The 22,500-nt window shown below is 36.9% G+C and overlaps 2 protein-coding genes across 8 annotated transcripts in view; one reads left to right on the forward strand and one right to left on the reverse strand.

Moving 5' to 3' along the window:
• The window catches only part of LOC137631035 (PDZ domain-containing protein 11-like), a 117,456-nt gene that overhangs the window by 76,982 nt on the left and 17,974 nt on the right, over positions 1 to 22,500 (reverse strand). The window lies entirely within an intron of this gene.
• Positions 1 to 22,500, forward strand: part of LOC137631034 (uncharacterized) — a 65,333-nt gene that overhangs the window by 22,219 nt on the left and 20,614 nt on the right. Inside the window, exons 1-3 of one of the 7 annotated variants that reach the window (XM_068362599.1) lie at positions 20,530 to 20,664; positions 22,159 to 22,279; positions 22,379 to 22,419. In XM_068362599.1, the coding sequence (XP_068218700.1) occupies positions 22,260 to 22,279; positions 22,379 to 22,419 (61 nt within the window). In that variant the 5' untranslated portion in view covers positions 20,530 to 20,664; positions 22,159 to 22,259. Of the gene's footprint in view, positions 1 to 8,834; positions 9,242 to 20,529; positions 20,665 to 20,743; positions 21,123 to 22,158; positions 22,280 to 22,378; positions 22,420 to 22,500 lie in introns of those variants that run through there. The other 6 variants (XM_068362600.1, XM_068362603.1, XM_068362597.1 and 3 more) reach the window with 6 other exon arrangements.

Consider the following 22,500-nt stretch of genomic DNA (forward strand, 5'->3'; position numbering starts at 1 on the left):
ATATATATATGAATGATATGTAACGATGGATTTTTAGTAGATTATATATATGTATACACACATACACACACATATATATATAAATAAATATATATATATGTATATGTGTATATATATGTATATGTATATGTATATGTATATATATATATATATATATATATATATATATATATATATATGATATGTAACGATGGATTTTTAGTAGATTATATATTTGTACACACACACACACACACACACACACACACATATATATATATTTATATATATATATATATATATATATATATATATATATATATATATGTATATATATACATTGAAAATCTATCGCTGAAACATACCATTTATATATTTGTCACTAAGTTGGAAGATGGATAAGAAAAACGAAATTTTGACCTAGCTCTTTCGTGTTGTCATACCTCTTCAGGGGCAATTAACCCCGAAGAGATATGACAATACGAAAGCGCTCTGTCAAAATTTCGTTTTTCTGATCCTTCTCCCAGCTTAGTATATATATTATTTTTCTGAAAACATGAAGAAAAAACCTCTTTTATTATTATTATTACTTGCTAAGCTACAACCCTAATTGAAAAAGTAGGATGCTATAAGCCCAGGGGCTCCAACAGGGAAAATAGCCCGGTGAGAAAGGAAACAAGAAAAATAAAATATCTTAATTACAGTAACAACATTAAAATAAATATTTCCTAAATAAAATTTAAAAATTTTAACAGAGCAAGAGGAAGAGAAATAAGATAGAATAGTGTGCCCGAGTGTACCCTCAAGCAAGAAAACTCTAACCCAAGACAGTGGAAGGCCATGGTATAGAGGCTATGTCACTACTCAAGACTAGAGAACAATGGTTTGATTTTGGAGTGTCCTTCTCCTTTAAGAGCTGCTTACCATAGCGTGCTAAAGAGTCTCTTCTACCCTTACCAAGAGGAAAGTAGCCACTTGAGCAATTACAGTGCAGTAGTTAACTCCTTCGGTGAAGAAGAATTATTCGGTAATCACAGTGTTGTCAGGTGTATGAGGACAGAGGAGAATCTGTAAAGAATAGGCCAGACTATTCGGTGTATGTGTAGGCAAACAGAAAATTAACCGTAACCAGAAAGAAGTATCCAATGTAGTACTGTCTGGCCAGTTAAAGCACCCCATAATTCTCTTGTGGTAGTATCTCAACGGGTGGCTGGTGCCCTGGCCAACCCACTACCAATTAAAAGAATAAAAAAAAATATTTTTAATCATTATCAATTGTCTTTTTGCCGCTGAATTGAGCATAAGTTACGCGGACCCGTGAAAGAAAAGAAAAACATTATACGTAACAATCACTGTTACATTACCTGTGAGCCTTAAGAAATTATCACCAGCCGCTTACTTACCCATCGTTATCGGACAATTGCTTTTTTATACAGTGCAAAAGGAAGGCAACAGTAATGGAACAACAGATAGAAACTTAACCCAGCTGCAGGTTCTACCTATCGTGTTGCAAGGGAAAAGTGTCGTATGATAACATGGACTTATGAACATCTTCAGACTTCGCCCTGAGGTTTCGTTCTTTGTGTTTATAGCCTCCGCGGTTCCGTCCTATTTTGTTAAGTTACATTTATCATAACTTGGTGGGCATGGTGATATTGTTAAAACTTTATTTCTGTACTATAAAATTGGGAATCATATGTGACTCCTTGAGGTAATTTGTTATAATCTAACTCGATTCACTCCCTTACAAGTTCTTCCTAGCCATGTTATGAAGAAAGTACCGCATAAGAGAAAATATGTGTCCGAGGTAACTACATGTGGTTGGAAATATATCAAGCATATTATATAAATGAAAGTTACTGAGACCTTTGACTGGCCAAATAGTAGCACTGTACATAGGATTTCTTTCGGATCACGGCTCCCTTTCCATTTGCCTACACTCATATCTGATAGTCTGGCCTATTCTTTACACATTCTCCACTTTCCTTATACATGTCACAACACCGAGATTACCAAACAATTCTTCTTCACTCAAGAGAGTTAACTACAGCACAGTAATTGTTCAGTGGCTACTTCCCTCTTAGTAAGGGTAGAAGAGACTCTTTAGCTATGGTAAGCAGCTCCTCTAGGAGAAGGATACTCCAAAAATCAACCGTTGTTCTCTAGTCTTTGATAATGCCATACCCTCTGTACCATGGTCTTCCACTGTCCTGGGGTAGAATTCTCTTGCTTGAGGATACACTCTGGCACATTGTTCTATCTGTTTCCTTATTTCCTTTCCTCACCGGGCTATTTTTCCAGTTGGAGCCCTTGGACTCATAAGGTAAAGGTAACTGGTTTCAGTATCATCAGAATAGATACTCACCAGAACGCCAGCCGGACAACCTCAACAGCAGTGGCCTCCCCAGTAAACAACTTAAATTCAGGGTCCCTGGGCCGGGATCAATCTGCTGCTATGAAAATACTAGGCAAACGTGTCACCACTGTACTAGCCAAGAGGCTAGCACCCTGCATTTCCAACTAGTATTGTAGCTTAGTTAGTAATAATAATAATAACATAGGGAAGAGTGGTGATGAATTGTTAGCGTTGGAAGATGTGGAAGAAATGCAACAGGTGTATCATATGATTATGTGAGCTGAAGGACTGTATTGAGAATGGTGTTCCTATTTCTGCATTGAAGATTATAGAGATATTCAAGAAATTTGCTCAAAGTTTTGTAGTTTGTTGAATTAGTATATTTTGCGTGAATTAATGAATGAAAAAGTGTATGTAGTGATATCTTCAGTGAAAAGTGAAATTGGAATGAGTAAAATTGTGCATCACAGATATGGACTTCTGGGTAAGTTTAATTGTATTGTATGAAGGAGAGAATATTTACGCCATTTTTTATTAAGATAGATAAGCCTTATCAAAGTGTTAGGTAGAAGTACTGTAGATGGCCGTAATGGCAATGTTACAAAACCTTTGTAAATTTGTTTTGTAAAGCAGACTGTAAGAATAGAAGAGTGAAATTGAAGGAAAGAGATGGTGAAATAGAGAAGGCGTTGTAAAAGATAAGTGTAAGAGGGTTGTACTATATATCGAAGAGTAAATTCTGATCTATATTAAAGAGAGGAAAACACAGGTGATAAACTAAGGTGTACATCTTAAGTTTGTCACCTGTGTTTTATGCTCTTTAATATACAGACCAGAATTCACTCTTCAATATACAACCCTCTTACACATATATTTCACCATCTCTTTCATTTGATTTCACCAATCTATTCTTACGGTGTGTTTTACAAAATTAATCTACAAAGGTTTCGTAATCCCACACTATTACTTAAACAGATATTATGCGTTACTTGAAATTGTAATGTTTGAGTGAAAAGAAAAAAAACAGTATTGTGAATAAATTATGTTTCTAGATTTAGATAGTGCCTTATTTCAATAGTGCCATGTTTCGATCGTGCCTTATTCACCAATGGAATAAGACTGTGAAGGGCGAACAGTCTTGGGTAGTGCCATAACCTCTGTACAATGGTCTTCCACTATCTTGGGATAAGAGTTCTCTTGCTTAAGGGTACACTATTCTATCTAATTTCCTTCCTTTTATTTTGGTAAAGTTTTTTCTAGTTTAACTAGGAAATATTTGCTTAGTTGTTGCTGTTCTTAAAATGTTATTTTTTCCTTGTTTCCTTTCCTCACTGGGCTATTTTCCCTGTTGGACACCTTAGGCTTATAGAATCCTGCTTTTCCAACTAGGGTCGTACCTTAGCAAGTAATAATAATAATAATAATAATAATAATAATAATAATAAAATAATAAAAATAATGTCATATACATTTCTTGGTTCATTATGTAATCAATTATGACTTTTAGTATTAATTGGTGATATTGAGTAGAATAGTTAGGGCTTTTTATTTTAATTGGAAAAGATATTTCAATTGAATATAAGTGAGTATTCCATGGCTTAGAATTATTGCTAACATAGATAAGTTTAGGGTATTACAGCTGATCTATAAAATAGTTTAGGTTACTTCTAAGTAATATCTAAGATTTTTAACTGTGATCATATGTATTTGTGGATAGGGAATACAGTAAAGTATAAATAACAAATTCTGGCCCATAGCCTCCCCAAAGTCCATCACAGATATATAATAAAATTTTGAGCGGGAGAAAAAAAAACTTGTTTCTGCTAGTACATTGTTTTGACATTTTCCTGATCAAACTCAAAACATTTGTAACATTGCATTTGTTTTGAGGGAAATTTCTTGACAGCGAAGTTCGTGTCCAATCTTTGCATAATTAGGTAGATAAGGTGTGTAAATTCTAATAAAATGACAGTTATCTTCTTTTACCTTTTTAACTTTAACAAGAGTAGAGAGGCACCTCTTCAATATATCCTCTTCTGAAAACTCATAGATATCCTTCTAATGAATTACTCCTTTTGCATGGATAAATCTGTGGTTTGGAATTACTGAACAACATTGCTTGATTTCCACTGCAGATTAGACCAGCAAACTAGAGAACCAAAGTTCACAATAAAGCCAAAACACCGGCAAGATGTCCGCCATATTGAAAAGGGCACTACCGCTTGATTCAGGAAGACAGTGATTGATTTTCAGCATGTTAAATGGGCACATTGTTACAAAATTTAAAACCCAATGTTTTCCACGAAGATAATTTCTTCGTAAAGTGAGACTTTTACAAGTGATTTACGTTTTGGGACTCCTAACTGTGTAGTAAGTGCCAGCGTTTCATTTTACAGGGTGTATTTTTTTCTTTAATTTAAATAGTTACAACATTAAGTTCTGAAAAGGCATTTCAATATTTTTTTTTACGTTTTGTGGCCCTTTGGCTCAAGATCTGTACTGTAGTTGGTCAGAGGGATTTGCCTTTTAAATTCTCATTATCGTTGCTCACACGCTTATTCTTTCTCTCCAAGCTTATCCCCTGGGTAGTAGATTGGTCATGGAATCAGCCACCCGTTGAGATACTACCGCTAGAGTTATGGGGTCCTTTAACGGGCCAGACAGTACTACATTGGATCCACCTCTCTGGTTACAGTTCGCTTTCCCTTTGCCTACACATACACCGAATAGTCTGGCCTATTGTTTACAGATTCTCCTATGTCCTCATTCTCATGACAACAATGAGATTACCAAACCATTCTTTTCCACCCAATGGGTTAACTACTGCACTATAATTGTTCAGTGGCTACTCTCCTCTTGGTAAGGGTAGAAGACTCTTTGGTTATGTTAAGCAGCTCTTTTAAGAGAAGGACAACACCAAAAGCAAACTATTGTTCTCTAGTCTTGGGTAGTGCCATAGCCTCTGTACCATGGCCTTCCACTGTCTTGGGTTAGAGTTACTTGAGGGTACACTCGGGCACTCTATTCTATCTGATTTCTTTTCCTCTCGTTTTGTTAAAGTTTTTATACTTTATATAGAAAATATTTATTTTGATGTTGTTACTGTTCTTAAAATATTTTATTGTTCCTTGTTTCCTTTCCTCACTGTGCTATATTCCCTGTTGGGGCCCCTAGGCTTATTGCATCCTGCTTTTCCAACTAGGGTTATAGCTTAGCAAATAATAATAATAATAATAATAATAATAATAATAATAATTTGGGGTCGCTTGTAAAGGTTCTTCAACACATTCTTCGATTTCCTTCGGTCCAGTATTATTGTTCAGACGCTCTCGACAATAATTTTAGTTATGTACTCCTTTGTTGTGTATGTTGTCCAGGAGCCATTTGTTTAAAGCGCTTGTTTTTGGTTATTAGTTATGTCTTAGTCTAGTACTAGGCGATACCAGGGATTCCCTTTCGATAAGATACCAAGTAATATTTTTCTAGTATCGAAGTTTTGAGTAATGATACCAAGTCCTTCCGCGGCTGGTATCGATTAATGTGAGTGGGCTACTTTTTATTTTCTATATATTTTTGATAGTGAAACGATATAACATAAAGAAAATATACTAATAAGACATACTGTATACTTTAATAATAATAATAATAATAATAATAATAATAATAATAATAATAATAATAATAATAATAAATAAATAATAATAATGATAATATTGATTGGAACAAAAATATTTACTTATAAGAGATTTACAATAAAAATTCAGTCCAAACCCACATGGAGCTAAGCTCTTCGGACAATAATACAGCTAAAATATTAAAAAAAAAATTGATACACATATACATTTATACAGTATATATACATACACACACATATAGATATATATATATATATACACACACATACATATACATACATATATATATATATATATATATATATATATATATATATATATATATATATATATATAAATAAAAGAGATTATTACCTTAAGAACAGAATGTAAGTATATCTTCATGTATAAACGAAAAGTGGTATATGTACTAATGAACTGTAAATATCAAGAAAGGATTAAGTTAGAATGTTAGGAAATGAAATCAAGTTTTACAAACAGACTATCATAACTATAAACACTGATATAGGCATTTATGGTTAGGTCGCCAAAGATTATTCACAGAGAACTTTAGTACAAAGATAACAAGAGATTTGTATATTATTTTCAAAATGACCGAACGCTAAAGCCATGCCTTTAGATAAGTGGGCACAGTATACCTTCAATACCTTGATAGAGATACGATTGCTCACATCCATTAACACGTATGAAGGGAAGAGTTAAGTTGGAGTTTCTTGTTCCTTAAAATTAAAACAGAAACACTCTAAAATCAGACCATTGTTCTCTAGTCTTGGGTAGTGCTATAGCCTCTGTACCATGGTCTTCCGCTGTCTTGGGTTAGAGTTCTCTTGCTTGAGGGTAAACTCGAGCACAATATTTTATCTTATTTCTCTCCCTCTTGTTTTGTTGAGGTTTTTATAGTTTATATAGAAAATTATTATTTCAATGTTGTTACTGTTCTTAGAATATTTTATTTTCCTTGTTTCCTTTCCTCACTGGGCTATTTTCAATGTTGGAGCCCCTCAGCTTATAGCATCCTGCTTTTCCAGGTAATAATAATAATAATAATAATAATAATAATATAATAGTAATTATAATAATAATAATAATAATAATAATAATAATAATAATAATAACAATAATAATAATAGTAATAATAACAATAATCATAATAATAATAATATTAATAATACAGTAATAATAATAAAAATAATAATAATAATAATAATAATAATAATAATAATAATCATCATCAAAGCTATAACTAAGAGTATAAAAATGATGATATGTGAATGAAAAGTGTGATCAATACTCTTAATGGAAATGAATTAGTGACAATATTATACATAGATGACAATTTAAATAGGTGCCACCTACTGCATGTAGCCTATATATGTGCCACCTTCTCTCCTTCTGGCGTCTGCAGTATGCACACAAAATATACTTATTAATTTTCAAATGTCAATAGCTCTCTCACTCTGCTGCACATACATACATACACATATAAATATATATATATATATATATATATATATATATATATATATATATATATATGTGTGTGTGTGTGTGTGTGTGCGTGTGTGTGTATTATACTAGTATATATGTGTGCGTGTATATATAATATATATAACACATACTCATATATATATATATATATATATATATATATGTGCATATATAAATACATATATACATCATATATTTATCTATACATATATATACATACATATATATATTGTATATACATATATGTCTATAAATATATCTATATATACATATATAGATCCATGTATGAACATACATATCTATACATATATCTATATTTATATATCTATCAATCTAAACACACACACACATACATATATATATATACATATATATAATGTATATATATACACACACACACACATATATATATATATATATATATATATATATGTATATATATATATATATATACATATATATATATATATATATATATATATATGTATATATATATATATATATATATATATATATACATATATATATATATATATATATATATATATATATATATAGGCTAGGTCTATACATGTATGTGATGTATACATTTATGTATATTATTTATCTATTATCTATCCATCTCTACAATACATGCTGTATATATGTACATATGTCTATACACACACACACACACACATATATATATATATATATATATATATATATATATATATATATATATATATATATACTATCTATCTGTCTACCTATATCTATATCTATATCTATATATATATATATATATATATATATATATATATATATATTTATATGTATGTGTGTGTAATATGTGTATATCTCTGCATATTATCTATATATCTAACCATTTATATATATATATATATATATATATATATATATATATATATATATATATATATATATATATATATATATATATATATGAGTAAACAAATGGTAGAGCTTATGCGAGTCATAAAAATAACGGAAAATCCGGTACCCATAGATTGAAAATGAGTCAGTTCATTAGCATGGGATAATCTTCAGAAACGGCCTTAAAATATTGCTCCCAAGAGGCATTTGGAGGGGCGGAATCAGTGTAACAAAAAGGGGGAAGCTGGCAATAAACAACACCTGTGAGCTGTGACAACATCTGTCAGGTGCGGCCCACGTCGTAAGTTTAAAATAAATTTATATAAAATAATTATGGTATTACAGATTCTCGACTCAGAAAGTACTCAAAGTATCGGTACTTTAAGATTTATATCGATACTGGGGTTATATGCGAAGTATCGAACCGCCCAGAAATTTGGAGTTACGGCGTTTACTGTCTGACGAAATTCGATAGTTTTAGCGACTGTCTATGAGCCAGATAAATATTGAGGGATAACCGTTGTGTAGTGAGCAAGCAGACCCCTCTTGACTCCCGTGAGAGAAGGCCTGTTCTCGTGGACATTTGAATATACACAAATAGGGGTGAATTTTAAGTAACTATTTCAGATTATACTGAATAACTTATTGAATTTGAAAACAAAAATCTAAAGAAAAAAAGTGATAGAAAATTGGTGAATAATAAGCGTTGTTTTGTGCTACAGTGCTTCCGTCTGGTGTCTATCCGGAATACAATGCCTTCCAAGTTTTTCTTTAACCTAAATTTATGGGAAATTAAAAGAATGAGGCAAAACTTAAATATTTTCAAGTTTCCTGAAAATGAAGAAAGAAAAATAAACGGCTTAGGAACATCAAAAGAGAAGATTTTAGACCTACCGCAAATCATGGGGTATGTAATCAGGCTTCTCTCTCTCTCTCTCTCTCTCTCTCACTCTCTCTCTCTCTCTCTCTCTCTCTCTCTCTCTCTCTCTCTCTCTCTCTCTCTCTCTCTCTCTCTCTCTCGTGTGTTGAAGACATTCTAAAGGTAATGCTGATAAAAGGAAAGCCTTCACAACCCTGCGATGATTGAATTTCGGGTAAAAAAACAAAAAAAAAAAGGAAGCTTTATGTCCTCGTGTCTTAAGAAAATCTATTTGTAATAAAGTAGTTTTTGTACTTACACGTTTACTCTGAGTACAAAAGATAAATGCCTCAAATTGCCAGCTTACTCTGGGAATGATGAAACATTTTTCGTCATTTATTTTCTTTGATATCATGTAGACAGGCAGCTATTGCTTTTTTATGCTTGCTTTTATTCTCTTTAAAGCTATTTTACTTTCCTTTGGCTAAGGAATTGTTTTTAATTTCCATGGCTTGCATGTCTACCTGGTCAATAATTCACAGCAAGTAATTCTATATTCATGCTTTAATTAGATCCTTTGTTTGAGCACTTTTCGTCTCATTATCATAATGTTTATTTTTATACTGAACTATAGAAGCTTCCAATAGATAAGAGAATAACCAAGTCTAATTTTCATTTACGTTATCAACGTTTAGATAAAATGATTTCCGTTTGAAAGAAACAGCAACAACATGTTTTTCATAATTTAGTCATGAAGAAGAATTACGATGAATAATCTGATGAGAACTGTAATGAGTGACGAAGAGGCTAAAAAGTCAGCGAAGTAAGAATAAATAATTGACAAATATTAGTTAAAAGCATAAGCTTCAAAGCCATTCCCAATATACCATTAAAATGTCTATACACTTTCCTTGGATCGAAGTATAAAAACTATAGATAGAGCATTGACAAAGATGACCTTGTTAGTTCAGTGAATAGACTCTTAATGAAAAATGACACGAATAGCCCAATCGTGATGAAATTTTAGAAAAGTATAAAAAAAAATCTTTCATGAATAGCAAGAGTTGGGTGTTTCATTAAATTTAAGTGCAAACTCAATTTTCTAATTTACAAACTATTCAATGTGACAATTTATTATCAATTTAGATTCAAAGATTTGTTTTCAAAATCTAATAAGCTTTGTGATTCCCACTTCACCGCCCACCAGATTTTAACACTCTCCCAAGAAGGAAGTAATTAGCTTAAAAAGGAGACACAATAATTTAGTCAAATTCATATTAAAAATTAATTTAAAATAACCTCATCCAAATGGTTCTTGCTAACCTAACCTCATCTATAAACCCACAATATATGAGTCCTCCAGAAATGAATGTAACATATGTAGAAAGATAAGTAACAGCCATAGGGCTGCGTAGAGCCATACTGGTACTTCAATGGGGGCACTGTAGGCATTACTAGGGGGGTCTTTGCTGCGTCCTTTTAGGTATTAGCTGCACCCACTTTTTATTCTTTTATCTATCCCATCTCCCGCACTCCATCTTGTTGGTCACCCCGCTTTAAACATTACTTCGAATACAGCTGATGCGTTTTTCCATAGTTGCACCTCCCCTTTGGTTGACCTCCTTGGCCCTAACGCCGGGTCATATGGCCCAAGTTCCATTTATAAAACATAAATCCAAATGAGATGAGACATAATACCAAATGCTGTTTTTAAAGGTTTTAAAGGCGGCTCATGAATGGAAGAGACAAAGGAGAGTGACATTGCCCTATCAGCCAGGACAATGCCCTAGAGACTGACCATATGTACATATCAGCGTCCAAGCCGCCTCTCCAACCAAGCTAGGACCAGGGAGGGCCAGGCAATGGCTGCTGATGACTAAGCAGATAGATCTATAGGCTTCCCCAAACCTCACTCCATAGCTCACAAAGATGGCGATGTTGCACCGACCAAAAGGTAACATGAAAATTATTCGAAAACAATTAATCGAAAACAATTATTCGAAAACTATTATTCGAAAAACACCTATTCGAATGGAAAACTGCTCGAAAGAAAGTTATTCGAAAGGACAATTATACGAAATGATAAATATTCAAAATGTTGTTTGAACCTTACGCTAATTGTTCAAATAGGCAATTATTCAAATAGGCAATTGTTCAGATAGGCAATTATTCAAATGTTTGTTTGAACGTTATCCAATTTTTTTAGTGGTAATAAATGATGTGAAGGATATCAAGGACCAAGGACTTCATTTCTTCGGAATATTGCTGCCCTTCAGTGATGGCCGAATACATTTCAAGAAAAAGGCAAGCCTATGCTTAAAATCGATGGTTTCATAATCGTGAAAGACAAACAAGTTGGTAACAAGATATACTGGAAGTGCAATAAGTTTGCATCATATTGCAAAAGCCGAACAATTACCAATGATGGTGAAGTGATTAAAGTTCCTCGTGAACATAATCATTCTGGTGATGCCGTAAATACAGAAGTGCGTAGTTTTATGAACAAAGTGAAAAGTGATGCTAGAGGAGGGCGTGATTCTCCTCAATATGTCATTTCTACAGCTGCATCGCAATTAAGTGAAAGTGCCGCCCAAGCTTTACCAAAAATAAGCTCTATAAAAAGAACTATTCATAACGTAAGACAAAAAGAAAGAGCAGGCTTAGCTAATCCAATTCATAGACGGGAAATTGTTTTAACAACTGAGCAAACTAAAACTCATAAAGGGGAGCAGTTTTTGCTATATGATTCCGGCTGGTACGATGATAGGATACTTATATTTGCAACTCAGAATAATTTGAGTCTACTCGAGAAGAGTGAAAATTTACAAGTGGACGGCACATTTAAAACTGTACCTCGGCTATTTGAACAATCATATACTGTACATGCTGTGAAGAATAACTATACCATTCCTGTGGTCTACGTTTTACTTCCAGATAAAAGGGCTGAAACTTATAGAAGATTATTTGCTCAAATTAAGTGTATGGTTCCAAATTTACAAGTTTCAACCATAACTTCAGACTTTGAACTTGCAACTATAACTTCCGTTAAAGAAGAATTCAGCACAGCTTCTCATTATGGATGCCTTTTCCACTTAGGCCAGTGCTTGTATCGAAAGATATGTGATTGTGGTCTTAAAGTGAGATACGATACAGATTCCGAATTTGCTTTAAGAATTCGAATGCTGTTAGCCCTAGCCTTTGTCCCCGTAGACTGAATCATTTGAAGCCTTACAAGATTCAGACATATATCCTCAAAATGTAAATCCTATTTTAGATTATTTTGAAGATTCGTGGATTGGTCGTCCTTCAAGACGTCATCGACGCAGTCATATGTTTGAAATAAGTATGTAGTCTTGTTTTGAGAGTGTCAATACTGATTTGCCTAGGACTAACAACGCGCTTGAAGGATGGCACAGATCTTTTTTACAACAAATGTCATCTCATCATCCAACAATATGGAAGTTCCTAGATGCTCTAAAAAGAGAGCAGGATTTACAAGAAATCCACATCGCAAAATTAAGAGCAGGAAGCACAAATATGAAGAGTTCCAAGAAATATCGTGACTTGAATGAAAGGATAAAAAAATTAGTGGCAACCTTTGAAGAGTGCTCTGTATTAGAGTATTCGCGCGCTGTAGCGCATAACTTGCATTTATAAGTAAATCTGTTTCATCATTAATTTATTTTAATAGTTTTAATAATGACATTCATGCTTAAAAGATTTCATCCTTTTTTGTATTTTTACACCTTTTTATAAATAAGGAATTTTAAATTTCAAATAATTATCATTTCGTATAATTGTCCTTTCGAATAACTTTCTTTAGAACAATTTTCCATTCGAATAATTGTTTTTCGAATAATTGTTTTCGAACAATGTTCACATAATCGACCAAAAGAACTACCGAGTTTGAGCGGGACTCGAACCCCAGTCTGGCGATCACCAGGCAAGGACGTTACTACATGCAGCCATTTCTAGTCCAAAAGCAGGACAAAGGCGTCAGACATGTCCTTAGACTTGGTTGTGGTTTGGCCATTTTCATCACCACTATGGTCACCGTATTTTGTTGATCATGGGAGATATTAATCTTATTGCTCACAGATATTGGAGCTGCTACTACTACTGATGCTTTCGGATGCATGTTTTGTTGTTGAAAAATACTGCTCATTTAGTCAAAATAATTTTTTAAAGAGAAGTGAGCAAAAGGGATTGCCTTGAGGCGTTCTCATTTGTGGCTACTTGCGATCCTCATTACTCAACCAAATCTCGAATTCATAGCTTAGTAACTATGGACATTAGAGTTTATCCTCCATTTAGATGTAATTAATAATTTTCTATAGGGGTCATCATAATATTTATTTTCCTCTTGATTTTCGTCTAAATATATTTCGTATTATGGATATGTTTTCCATCTTCGTCAAAATTCGATATTCAAAAATGATTTCAAGGCTTTTTATTATTGAACTAGTTTACGAGACCCATAAAAAAAAAATTGTTTAAATAAATGGATACCTATGCACACATACGCAGCTCCCTCTCACCAGTTTGCGACTACTTTTATATATATATATATATATATATATATATATATATATATATATATATATATATATAATATTACTAATACTCGTGATTTTAATCAATGTAAATATCAACCACAATGACATTTAATATCGAATTCTACCCTGCTGGCATGGTTTTGGCTAGGAGGCATAGGTTCGAAACCTTTCCCAGCCAGAAGCTTTTATCATAAATAATTTCCAGTGGCTATAAATTCCCCAAGGCAGAATTCTGTATTAAATGCCATTGTGGTTATGTGTATGTATGTGTGTATGTGTATGTATGTGTAAATATATACATATATATATGTATGTATATATATATATATATATATATATATATATATATATATATATATATATACATACATATAATATATATATATATATATATATATATATATATACATACATATAATATATATATATATATATATATATATATATATATATATATATATATATATATATATACTGTATATGTGTGTATGAGTATGACAAACCACTATATATCACCTTCACAGACTATGAAAAAGCTTCTGATTCTGTCAAAACTTCAGCAGTGATGCAAGCTCTTCATATACAAGGAATATGTGGATCTTGTGTAAAACACTTAAAGATATTTGTACCGGAAGTACAGCAATCCTAAAACTACATAGGAATAATTTAAAAATTTCGATTGAGAAAGGTGTTAGACAGGGCGACCCCATCTCTCCTAAATTATTGACAGCATGCCTCCAAGAAGTTTTTAAAATTTAGATTGGGAAAATGTAGGAATTAATATTAATGGGAAATACTTTAACATGTACCAACCGTGTTTCACACAATTGTACATAATTCCTTTTGTATATATTATGCTTGTATCTTCGCTCTTCCCTCGCACTAAAACGAACATGAAAATTCATGTCTGGTTTTTCTTCTGTAATATTGTCTGTCTTGTGAACTTGTTATGTCCTGTTGCCTTGAGGTTTTGTATATAAGGAGAGTGTTCTACAATAATATAACTCAGTCGTTTCCAACCTGCCTTTGAGTTCACAACCTTACTCGGCACCGTCACATTGGTGACCCCGGAAGTCGACTCGCTCCCACTGCCTTCCACCCCCACCTCCCTCGCCCCTCCATCGTTGGTACTATGACGGAGACGGACTCTACTACAGCAGTTGGCGCTGCGGCCGCCCCATTGAAACTTTCACCGTTCGCCACCGGAGAGGCGTTTGCTTGGTTTCAACGGGCTGAAGTCCACTTCCGTATCAGGGGCGTGACTCGCTCAACCACCAAAGCGGATCATGTTCTCGCGGCGATACCCGAGGACACCTTCCCAGAAATATCCGACTGGCTTTGTGAACAGGGAGACACCCCAATAGCGTATGACGCCCTCAAAACATACCTTCTGCAGCAGTACTCGCCGTCGCCAGCCGCCCGTATAGCAAAGCTTTTTCAGCTCTCGCAACAACCGTTGGGGGACCAAAGGGCTTCGCTTGCCCTCAGGGAAATGACCAGTATCGCTCACCTTCAACCTGCCACAGACGGCTCTCCTCGTGAGGTGAACCTACTTCGTGCCCTTTGGATACGCCGTTTACCCGAACCTGTACGCGCTGCCATACCTGATGTTGATAGTTTGCCCATAAAGAACTTGATGACCAAAGCCGACGCCCTTATGGACAGCCACTTCAAGACCTCCATCAACGCCTCCACCCCTGACGACGAGGATGCCTATTCAACGTCAACCGAAGCTGACATGAATGCTGTAGGACATACACGCCTACCCCGTGACATGCCGAAGCGGCGACAAAGCCGCCCACCACCCACCAATCGCTCGCGCCCCAACGAACGACTTCTATAGCCACTTACTACCTCCCATCCGCCGCAGTTTTGCTACTACCACTTCAGATTCGGGGCAACCGCGAAGAAATGTGCCAAGGATTGTCAGTGGCCAAAAAACGTGTAAGTAGGCCATCGCTTGTGGCGGTGGCCTCCCATGTTTCTAATCTTTTCTTTTTACAGGATGCAGGAACGGGCGTGCGATTTTTGGTAGACACGGGTGCTTGTTGTTCTCTTTTGCCAAGGAAACTCTTCAAGGCACGACGTAGTCTGTCTACATCTGCCGACGTCCGCTTAGTAGCTGCCAACGGATCTGCGATACCCACCTACAGTTACGAGAGCCTCACATTATCGTTCGGAAACGGTAAATTCAATTGGAAGTTTCTCGTTGCTGACGTCACAATGCCAATCCTCGGTGCGGATTTCCTCTCTCATTTCCACCTTCTGGTCGATGTCGCCCACTGACGATTGGTCAACGCAGACTCGTACTTGTCGACACCTCTTCAACCCGGCCCCTCTAACCTCGCTCTCCACATCAGCGCACCCACAGATGCCTACGCCAACCTCCTCACGTCGTACCCGGAAGTTTTCCGTCCAGAACTTCGCCAAACGCCCACGGTTCCTGCCAAGCACGGTATTTATCACCATATCAAGACGACGGGACCTCCAGTCTTCGCAAAATTCAGACGTCTGGCACCGGAACGATTGGCAGCCGCCAAACAGACGTTTGCCGAAAAGGAGAAAATGGGCCTTTGCCAAAAGGCCTCCAGCCCATGGTCGTTGCCCTTACACATCGTTCTGAAGAAAGACGGCTCCCTCCGTCCGTGCGGGGATTACAGGCGCCTGAACATGCAAACAGAACCGGATCACTACCCCCTCCCAAACATTGCCGACGTGACCTCCTACCTGCACAAAGCAAAGGTTTTCTCTACGCTTGACCTCCTGAAGGGGTATTATCAGGTGCCTATGAACCCAGAAGACATCCCCAAGACCGCCATCACCACTCCGTTTGGTACATACACATTCAATTACTCCTGTTTTGGCCTTCGTAATGCTGGGGCAACGTTTCAACGTCTCATGGATGGCATCTTAGGGGACCTCCCTTTCTGTGTATGTTATGTGGACGACATACTTGTGTTCTCCTCCTCAAAAGAGGAACACCTCCGTCACCTGCGCATCGTGCTCGACCGCCTGCAACAAAACGGCCTTGTAGTCCGGTACGACAAGTGTACCTTTGGCGCCAACGAAGTATCGTTCTTAGGGCACCGCATCACTCCTGAAGGTGTCCACCCCCTCCCTGAGAAGGTAGCAGCCGTTCAGAACTTCCCCGTGCCCTCGACCGTCAAAGCTCTGCAGGAATTCTTGGACATGATCAACTATTATCACCGTTTTCTGCCAGCCATTGCCACCACTCTTGCTCCCCTCTACGCCTCCCTTAAGGGCAAGCCGAAGGACCTGAAGTGGGGTCCCCTTCAAGAAGCAGCCTTCTGCAATGCAAAGAAGGCCCTATCAACTGCTGCGGCTCTCACTTTTCCTATCCCACACGCCCCTCTCCTTTTCTCCACCGATGCCAGCGACGTCACTATTGGTGCAGTACTCGAGCAGGTGGTCAAAGGCTCGCCCCGCCCATTGGCCTTCTTCAGCAGAAAACTGTCCAAGGCAGAATCGGGTTATTCTACCTTCGATCGAGAATTGCTGGCGGTGCACTTGGCTGTCCGTCACTTTCGCCATTTCTTAGAAGGTACGCCCTTCGTCATTCGCACAGACCACATGCCTCTGGTGCACGCCTTCACTCGACAGTCTGACGCCTGGTCCGCCCGTCAACGCCGACATCTCTCCGCCGTGGCTGAATACAATTGCACCCTCCAATACGTCCCTGGGAAAATGAATCCCGTTGCCGATGCCCTGTCAAGAAACACGTTGGCTGCCGTTCAACTGGGATTGGATTACAACGCCCTGGCTGAAGCCCAACGACAGGATCCAGAGTATCAAGCTTGTAGGACATCCTGCACGTCCCTCTGTTGGGAAGACTTCCCCCTTGAAGACTCCAACACCACCCTCCTCTGTGACGTCAGTACTGGTAGACCGCGACCTTGGATTCCTGCTCCCATGCGCCGACAGGTGTTTGATTTCATTCACGGCCTTTCACATCCCTCGTGCCGTTCTACTGCACAGCTGCTGAAGGCAAAGTTCATTTGGCACGGCATTTCTAAGGATGCTAAGGATTGGGTCCGCGCCTGTACTTCTTGCCAAACTTCCAAAGTACATCGACACACGGATTCAGGAGTGGGCACCTTTCCTCAACCTCAGCGTCGTTTCGCACACATTCACGTCGACGTTGTAGGCCCCCTACCCACATCACAAGGACATCGTTACCTGTTTACCGTCATCGTCCGCTCCACTCGTTGGCCTGAAGCCATTCCCATGGAAACTGCAACGTCCGCCTCATGTACATCTGCCTTACTCTCTGGATGGATTTCAAGATTCGGTATCCCTGAGCATATTACTTCTGACAGGGGAACCACTTTCACCTCTCAATTGTGGACGTCATTAGCGAATCTCCTGGGCATCACCCTACATCAGACAACGGCCTACAACCCCGCTGCCAATGGAATGGTTGAACGTTTTCATTGCACCCTCAAAGCAGCTTTGATGTCCCGCTGCAAGGATTGCAACTGGTTTACTCAGCTTCCCTGGGTCCTCCTGGGACTAAGGACCACTCCTAAAGACGCCCTCGACGTCTCGGCAGCTGAAATGGTGTATGGCGACCCGTTGGTCGTCCCTGCCGAATTTTTTCCTTCTACAACCTCCTCCGACGATCTCCAGCGCATACGTCACGTCGTGGGAAAATTTACTCCATGCCGCCAGACTTACAAACCCCCAGCGAAGCATCACATACCAACGGACTTGCACTCTGCAACGCACGTCTTCCTGCGCAACGACACCAGCAAGCCACCACTAACACCCCCTTACACGGGCCCTTTCCTTGTGATCCGACGCAGTCCGAAAGCATTCCTCCTAAACATTCGGGGCAAAGAAGACTGGGTCTCCATTGATCGTCTAAAACCTGCTTATCTTCTGCCAGATGACCCGCCTACAGTTCACCTCTCTAGATCAGGGCGCCCTATTTAACATGTACAGTATGTCATTTTTAGGGGGGGGGAGCCATGTACCAACCGTGTTTCACACAATTGTACATAATTCCTTTTGTATATATTATGCTTGTATCTTCGCTCTTCCCTCGCACTAAAACGAACATGAAAATTCCTGTCTGGTTTTTCCTCTGTAATATTGTCTGTCTTGTGAACTTGTTATGTCCTGTTGCCTTGAGGTTTTGTATATAAGGAGAGTGTTCTACAATAATATAACTCAGTCGTTTCCAACCTGCCTTTGAGTTCACAACCTTACTCGGCGCCGTCACAAACAACTTAAAATTCGCAGATGACGTAGTTGTATTTAGTGAATCATGAAATTATATAAGATGATAGAAGATTCAAATAAAGCAGAAATATAAGACTAAAAAAGAATATTCTATGAGTGAAATTTAGGATAATGTTCAATGAAAGTGCAGAAACAACAAATAAAGGTTATGGACAAACCTCTAGAAATTGTTAATGAATATACGTACTTAGGTCAAACAGCAAGTGTTTCACCATGAGACGAGACTTTAATTAAAACAAGGATAAACATGGAATGGAGAGCTTCTGGTAAACAAAATGAGATTATGAAAGTAAAATGCCACTTTCTCAAAAAAGAAAAGTATCTAATCAGATGGTCCCGCCAGTATTAATTCATGCATAAGAAATTTAGAGCCTTAGTAAAGCTTTAGAACATAAGCTAGTTACTACTCAAAGAGCTTTGGAAAGAATAATGATGGGAATAACACTGAGAGACAGAGAAAGAGCAACATGGATACAAGAGCAAACTAAAGTACAGGATATTCTAACATGTAAGAAAAAGAAATGGACAAAGGCAAGACATATAATGAGAATGGCAGGTAATAGATGGACTTTAAGAATAATAGAACGGGTTCCCAGAAATTGTAAAAGAAGCAGGGGAAGGAAGAGAAGACGATGGATTGACGAGCTAAGATTGACGGGAATGGAAGGACATGTCTAAGGTCTTTGTCCTGCACTGGACTAGTAACACTGATATGATGATGATGTTGATGAAATCTGAGTGGGTATATATACCTTAACTTGGTGAAAGGGTTTGAGTATCACCATGATCGGCAAAACTGTACTAGTCAGAGTCACCAATACTAGGTTGGTTTGCTGTGAGCAATAAGACTAAAATCTCCCACCATCAACAAAACATGGTGATAATGAAAATGACCAAACCACAAACAAGACTAAAGACATATCTGACGCCTTTGTCCTGCTTTGGACTAGAAATGGTTGCATTTGTTTTTTTTTTTTTTTTTTTTTTTGTCTAGTTCAACCATACTTGTGACTTTTGATCGGGGAGACTCCAGTTACCTTCAAATTAGATTGCTGGATCTACATTGTTTTCTCTTTGAATGTGATCTTCCCAAGCCCTTTCTGTAGAACTTGGATCTAACACAATGATTATATAATTCTTGGGGAAATCATCAACACCCCCTAATGATGTCTTAGCCAATCACATTGTCTCCCATATTAGCAGCGGTCACAGTACACCTCCTTACAAATTTCAAGCTGTTAACGTGGGAGACAACATGATTGGCTATGACGTCATCAGGGGGTGGGGCTTATTTTGCCCGGAACCTTTGAAGCGACTATAGTTATCAGGTACATAATCGCTCGTCCCGCCAACTACCACCAAAAATTATTAAAAGACTCTAGCAGGAGAGGGAGAGCTAGTAACCTCAATGTGGCAAGATACATGTTATGGGCTGGCCTTAATGATTAGATAAGGCCTGATAACACATTTAATATGCGATAGTCCTTTGGATATGTGTAATAAAAACAATGACTTGAACACTTTACTATTGCTGGTGTCTTTCCCCATATGAGATTTTATTTCGTGTGAATCCTCTGTCCTTCCTTAGCACAGTGGAAGGTGTCAAAGAAAATTCTAGAAGATTTGCTATTGTTTGAGCAGTTCCAACATAATGTTAGTACAGTATATAACAGTGTTATCTTAATTTGAAGGCTCCAGATATTTATATTCCTTAATCATTTGATTTTCTAAAGCACGTAACAATACATTGAATGGAGGAGTTAATCTTTTAAAATTTGTATTAAGAAGTGTTGATATTACTGAAAGCAGAATCGCAGAAATACTATTCAAATAAAGCCAATTCAGTGAAGATAAAAAAGGATGAATGGATGAATGAAAGTTGTGGTTTAATAAAGTTATTGCAGCTTATAAGTACTTTTTCGTGTTCAGTATGTGTAAAGTGGGCAAACAAGTCAAGTTTCTAAAGTGAAAAAAAAAAAAGCTAACATCCGACATATGTCATAAGAAACAATGTACATCGGGTTGGAAGAGTGAAACTGCAGATGCACAAAGAAGTTGAAAATGAAAAAGAATTTGTACAGCAAGATGGAAGAAAGGAAACATGGCAGAAGGTAAAACGCAAGGCTACAAAGGTGCAGTTAGGCCCTCTAATAACGCTCACAGTACGCAGCATGAGGGGGCATATGAATAGGGAGGAATGATTAACAATGACAAGGCAACTCTAGTAGCATAGCATTAATCAATTCTTACCAGAATCAACGACAGTGTAAAGCTTACATATTCAAAGACATTTTTCCCTGTTATATTCACTATAAAGTCATATGGCAACAATAGATACAGTATTCCATATATGTATAAAGCTAGAGGCTCTGGAATCTTATGTAAGCTACCAAGCCCTTAGTCAGATCATAATTTAAAATTTACCCTCTTTTTATATTGAAAAAAATAAGTGTTTTCTTTCGTGACTTAGAGCAATATATCATTACCCGAAAATTCTGTGGCAACGGATGTTAGATATGCACAGATTATCTTTTTATTAGTATACTGTACTATACAGTATATAGCCAACTTTGTTATAGTTATTTTAAGAGTAAAAGGTTCTTTTTCACCCAAGGTACTACAGTAAGAAACTAGAGGAGCACTCAAAAGAATGCAGACCTTTACTGCGGCAGCTTATTTCTCTACCTTTTGCTCGACTGTGACCTTGATCTTGACCTTCCAAAATTGAATCATTTCCAGCTTTTTACAAAAAAAGTTAATCCCAGCACGTTTCATAACTCTACGATTAAAATTGTAGCCAGGAAACTGTTCACAAATAAATACACACACACAAACAGGGGGTAAAACATAACCTCCTTCCAACTTCGTTGGCAGAGGTAACTAGAGGGGCACTCAGCAGAGAGCATGTCTTTACCACACCAATTAGTCTGTGTACTTGTACTTCGATGTCTTGTCTTCAAAATTTAATGGATTTGCTCTTGGGCCATACATCACATGTCCACCAAGTTTCGATGGAATTGGTTCGGTAGTTTTTACATAATGTTAAAAGTAACTTACAAAATATTTGCCATTTACTTAAGATTGCAATTATATTCAGAGTACTGCTGCATACTTGTACTTCGATGCACTTTACCCAAAATGTTACAGATTCATCCTTGGCCAGACACAGCATTACTACCCAGTTTGGTCATTGAAGGCAACAAGTTTTGTGGGTGACGTTATTGTAATTTTCACAAGGACTTTGAGAAATGTTTCACCACATTGAAAGGTAGGAATTCACTTAATCTTAACTTTTACTGTTAGCTAAAGAAATTCTTCAAATAGATGGTCACTGCTACTTTGTTAAACATTTTCCCTTTGTTTACAGGAGCTGTTGCGACAAGCTGTCGGCTATAATGGCGCGGTTTAGTAAGTACTGCATCGTACTGTAAGCAAAACAGCAGTTATTGTATGCTCAGTAGCATGACTGATTGATTTGACATCTTATTG

This window comes from Palaemon carinicauda, chromosome 39, assembly GCF_036898095.1.
Source record: "Palaemon carinicauda isolate YSFRI2023 chromosome 39, ASM3689809v2, whole genome shotgun sequence".
Taxonomy (NCBI): domain Eukaryota; kingdom Metazoa; phylum Arthropoda; class Malacostraca; order Decapoda; family Palaemonidae; genus Palaemon; species Palaemon carinicauda.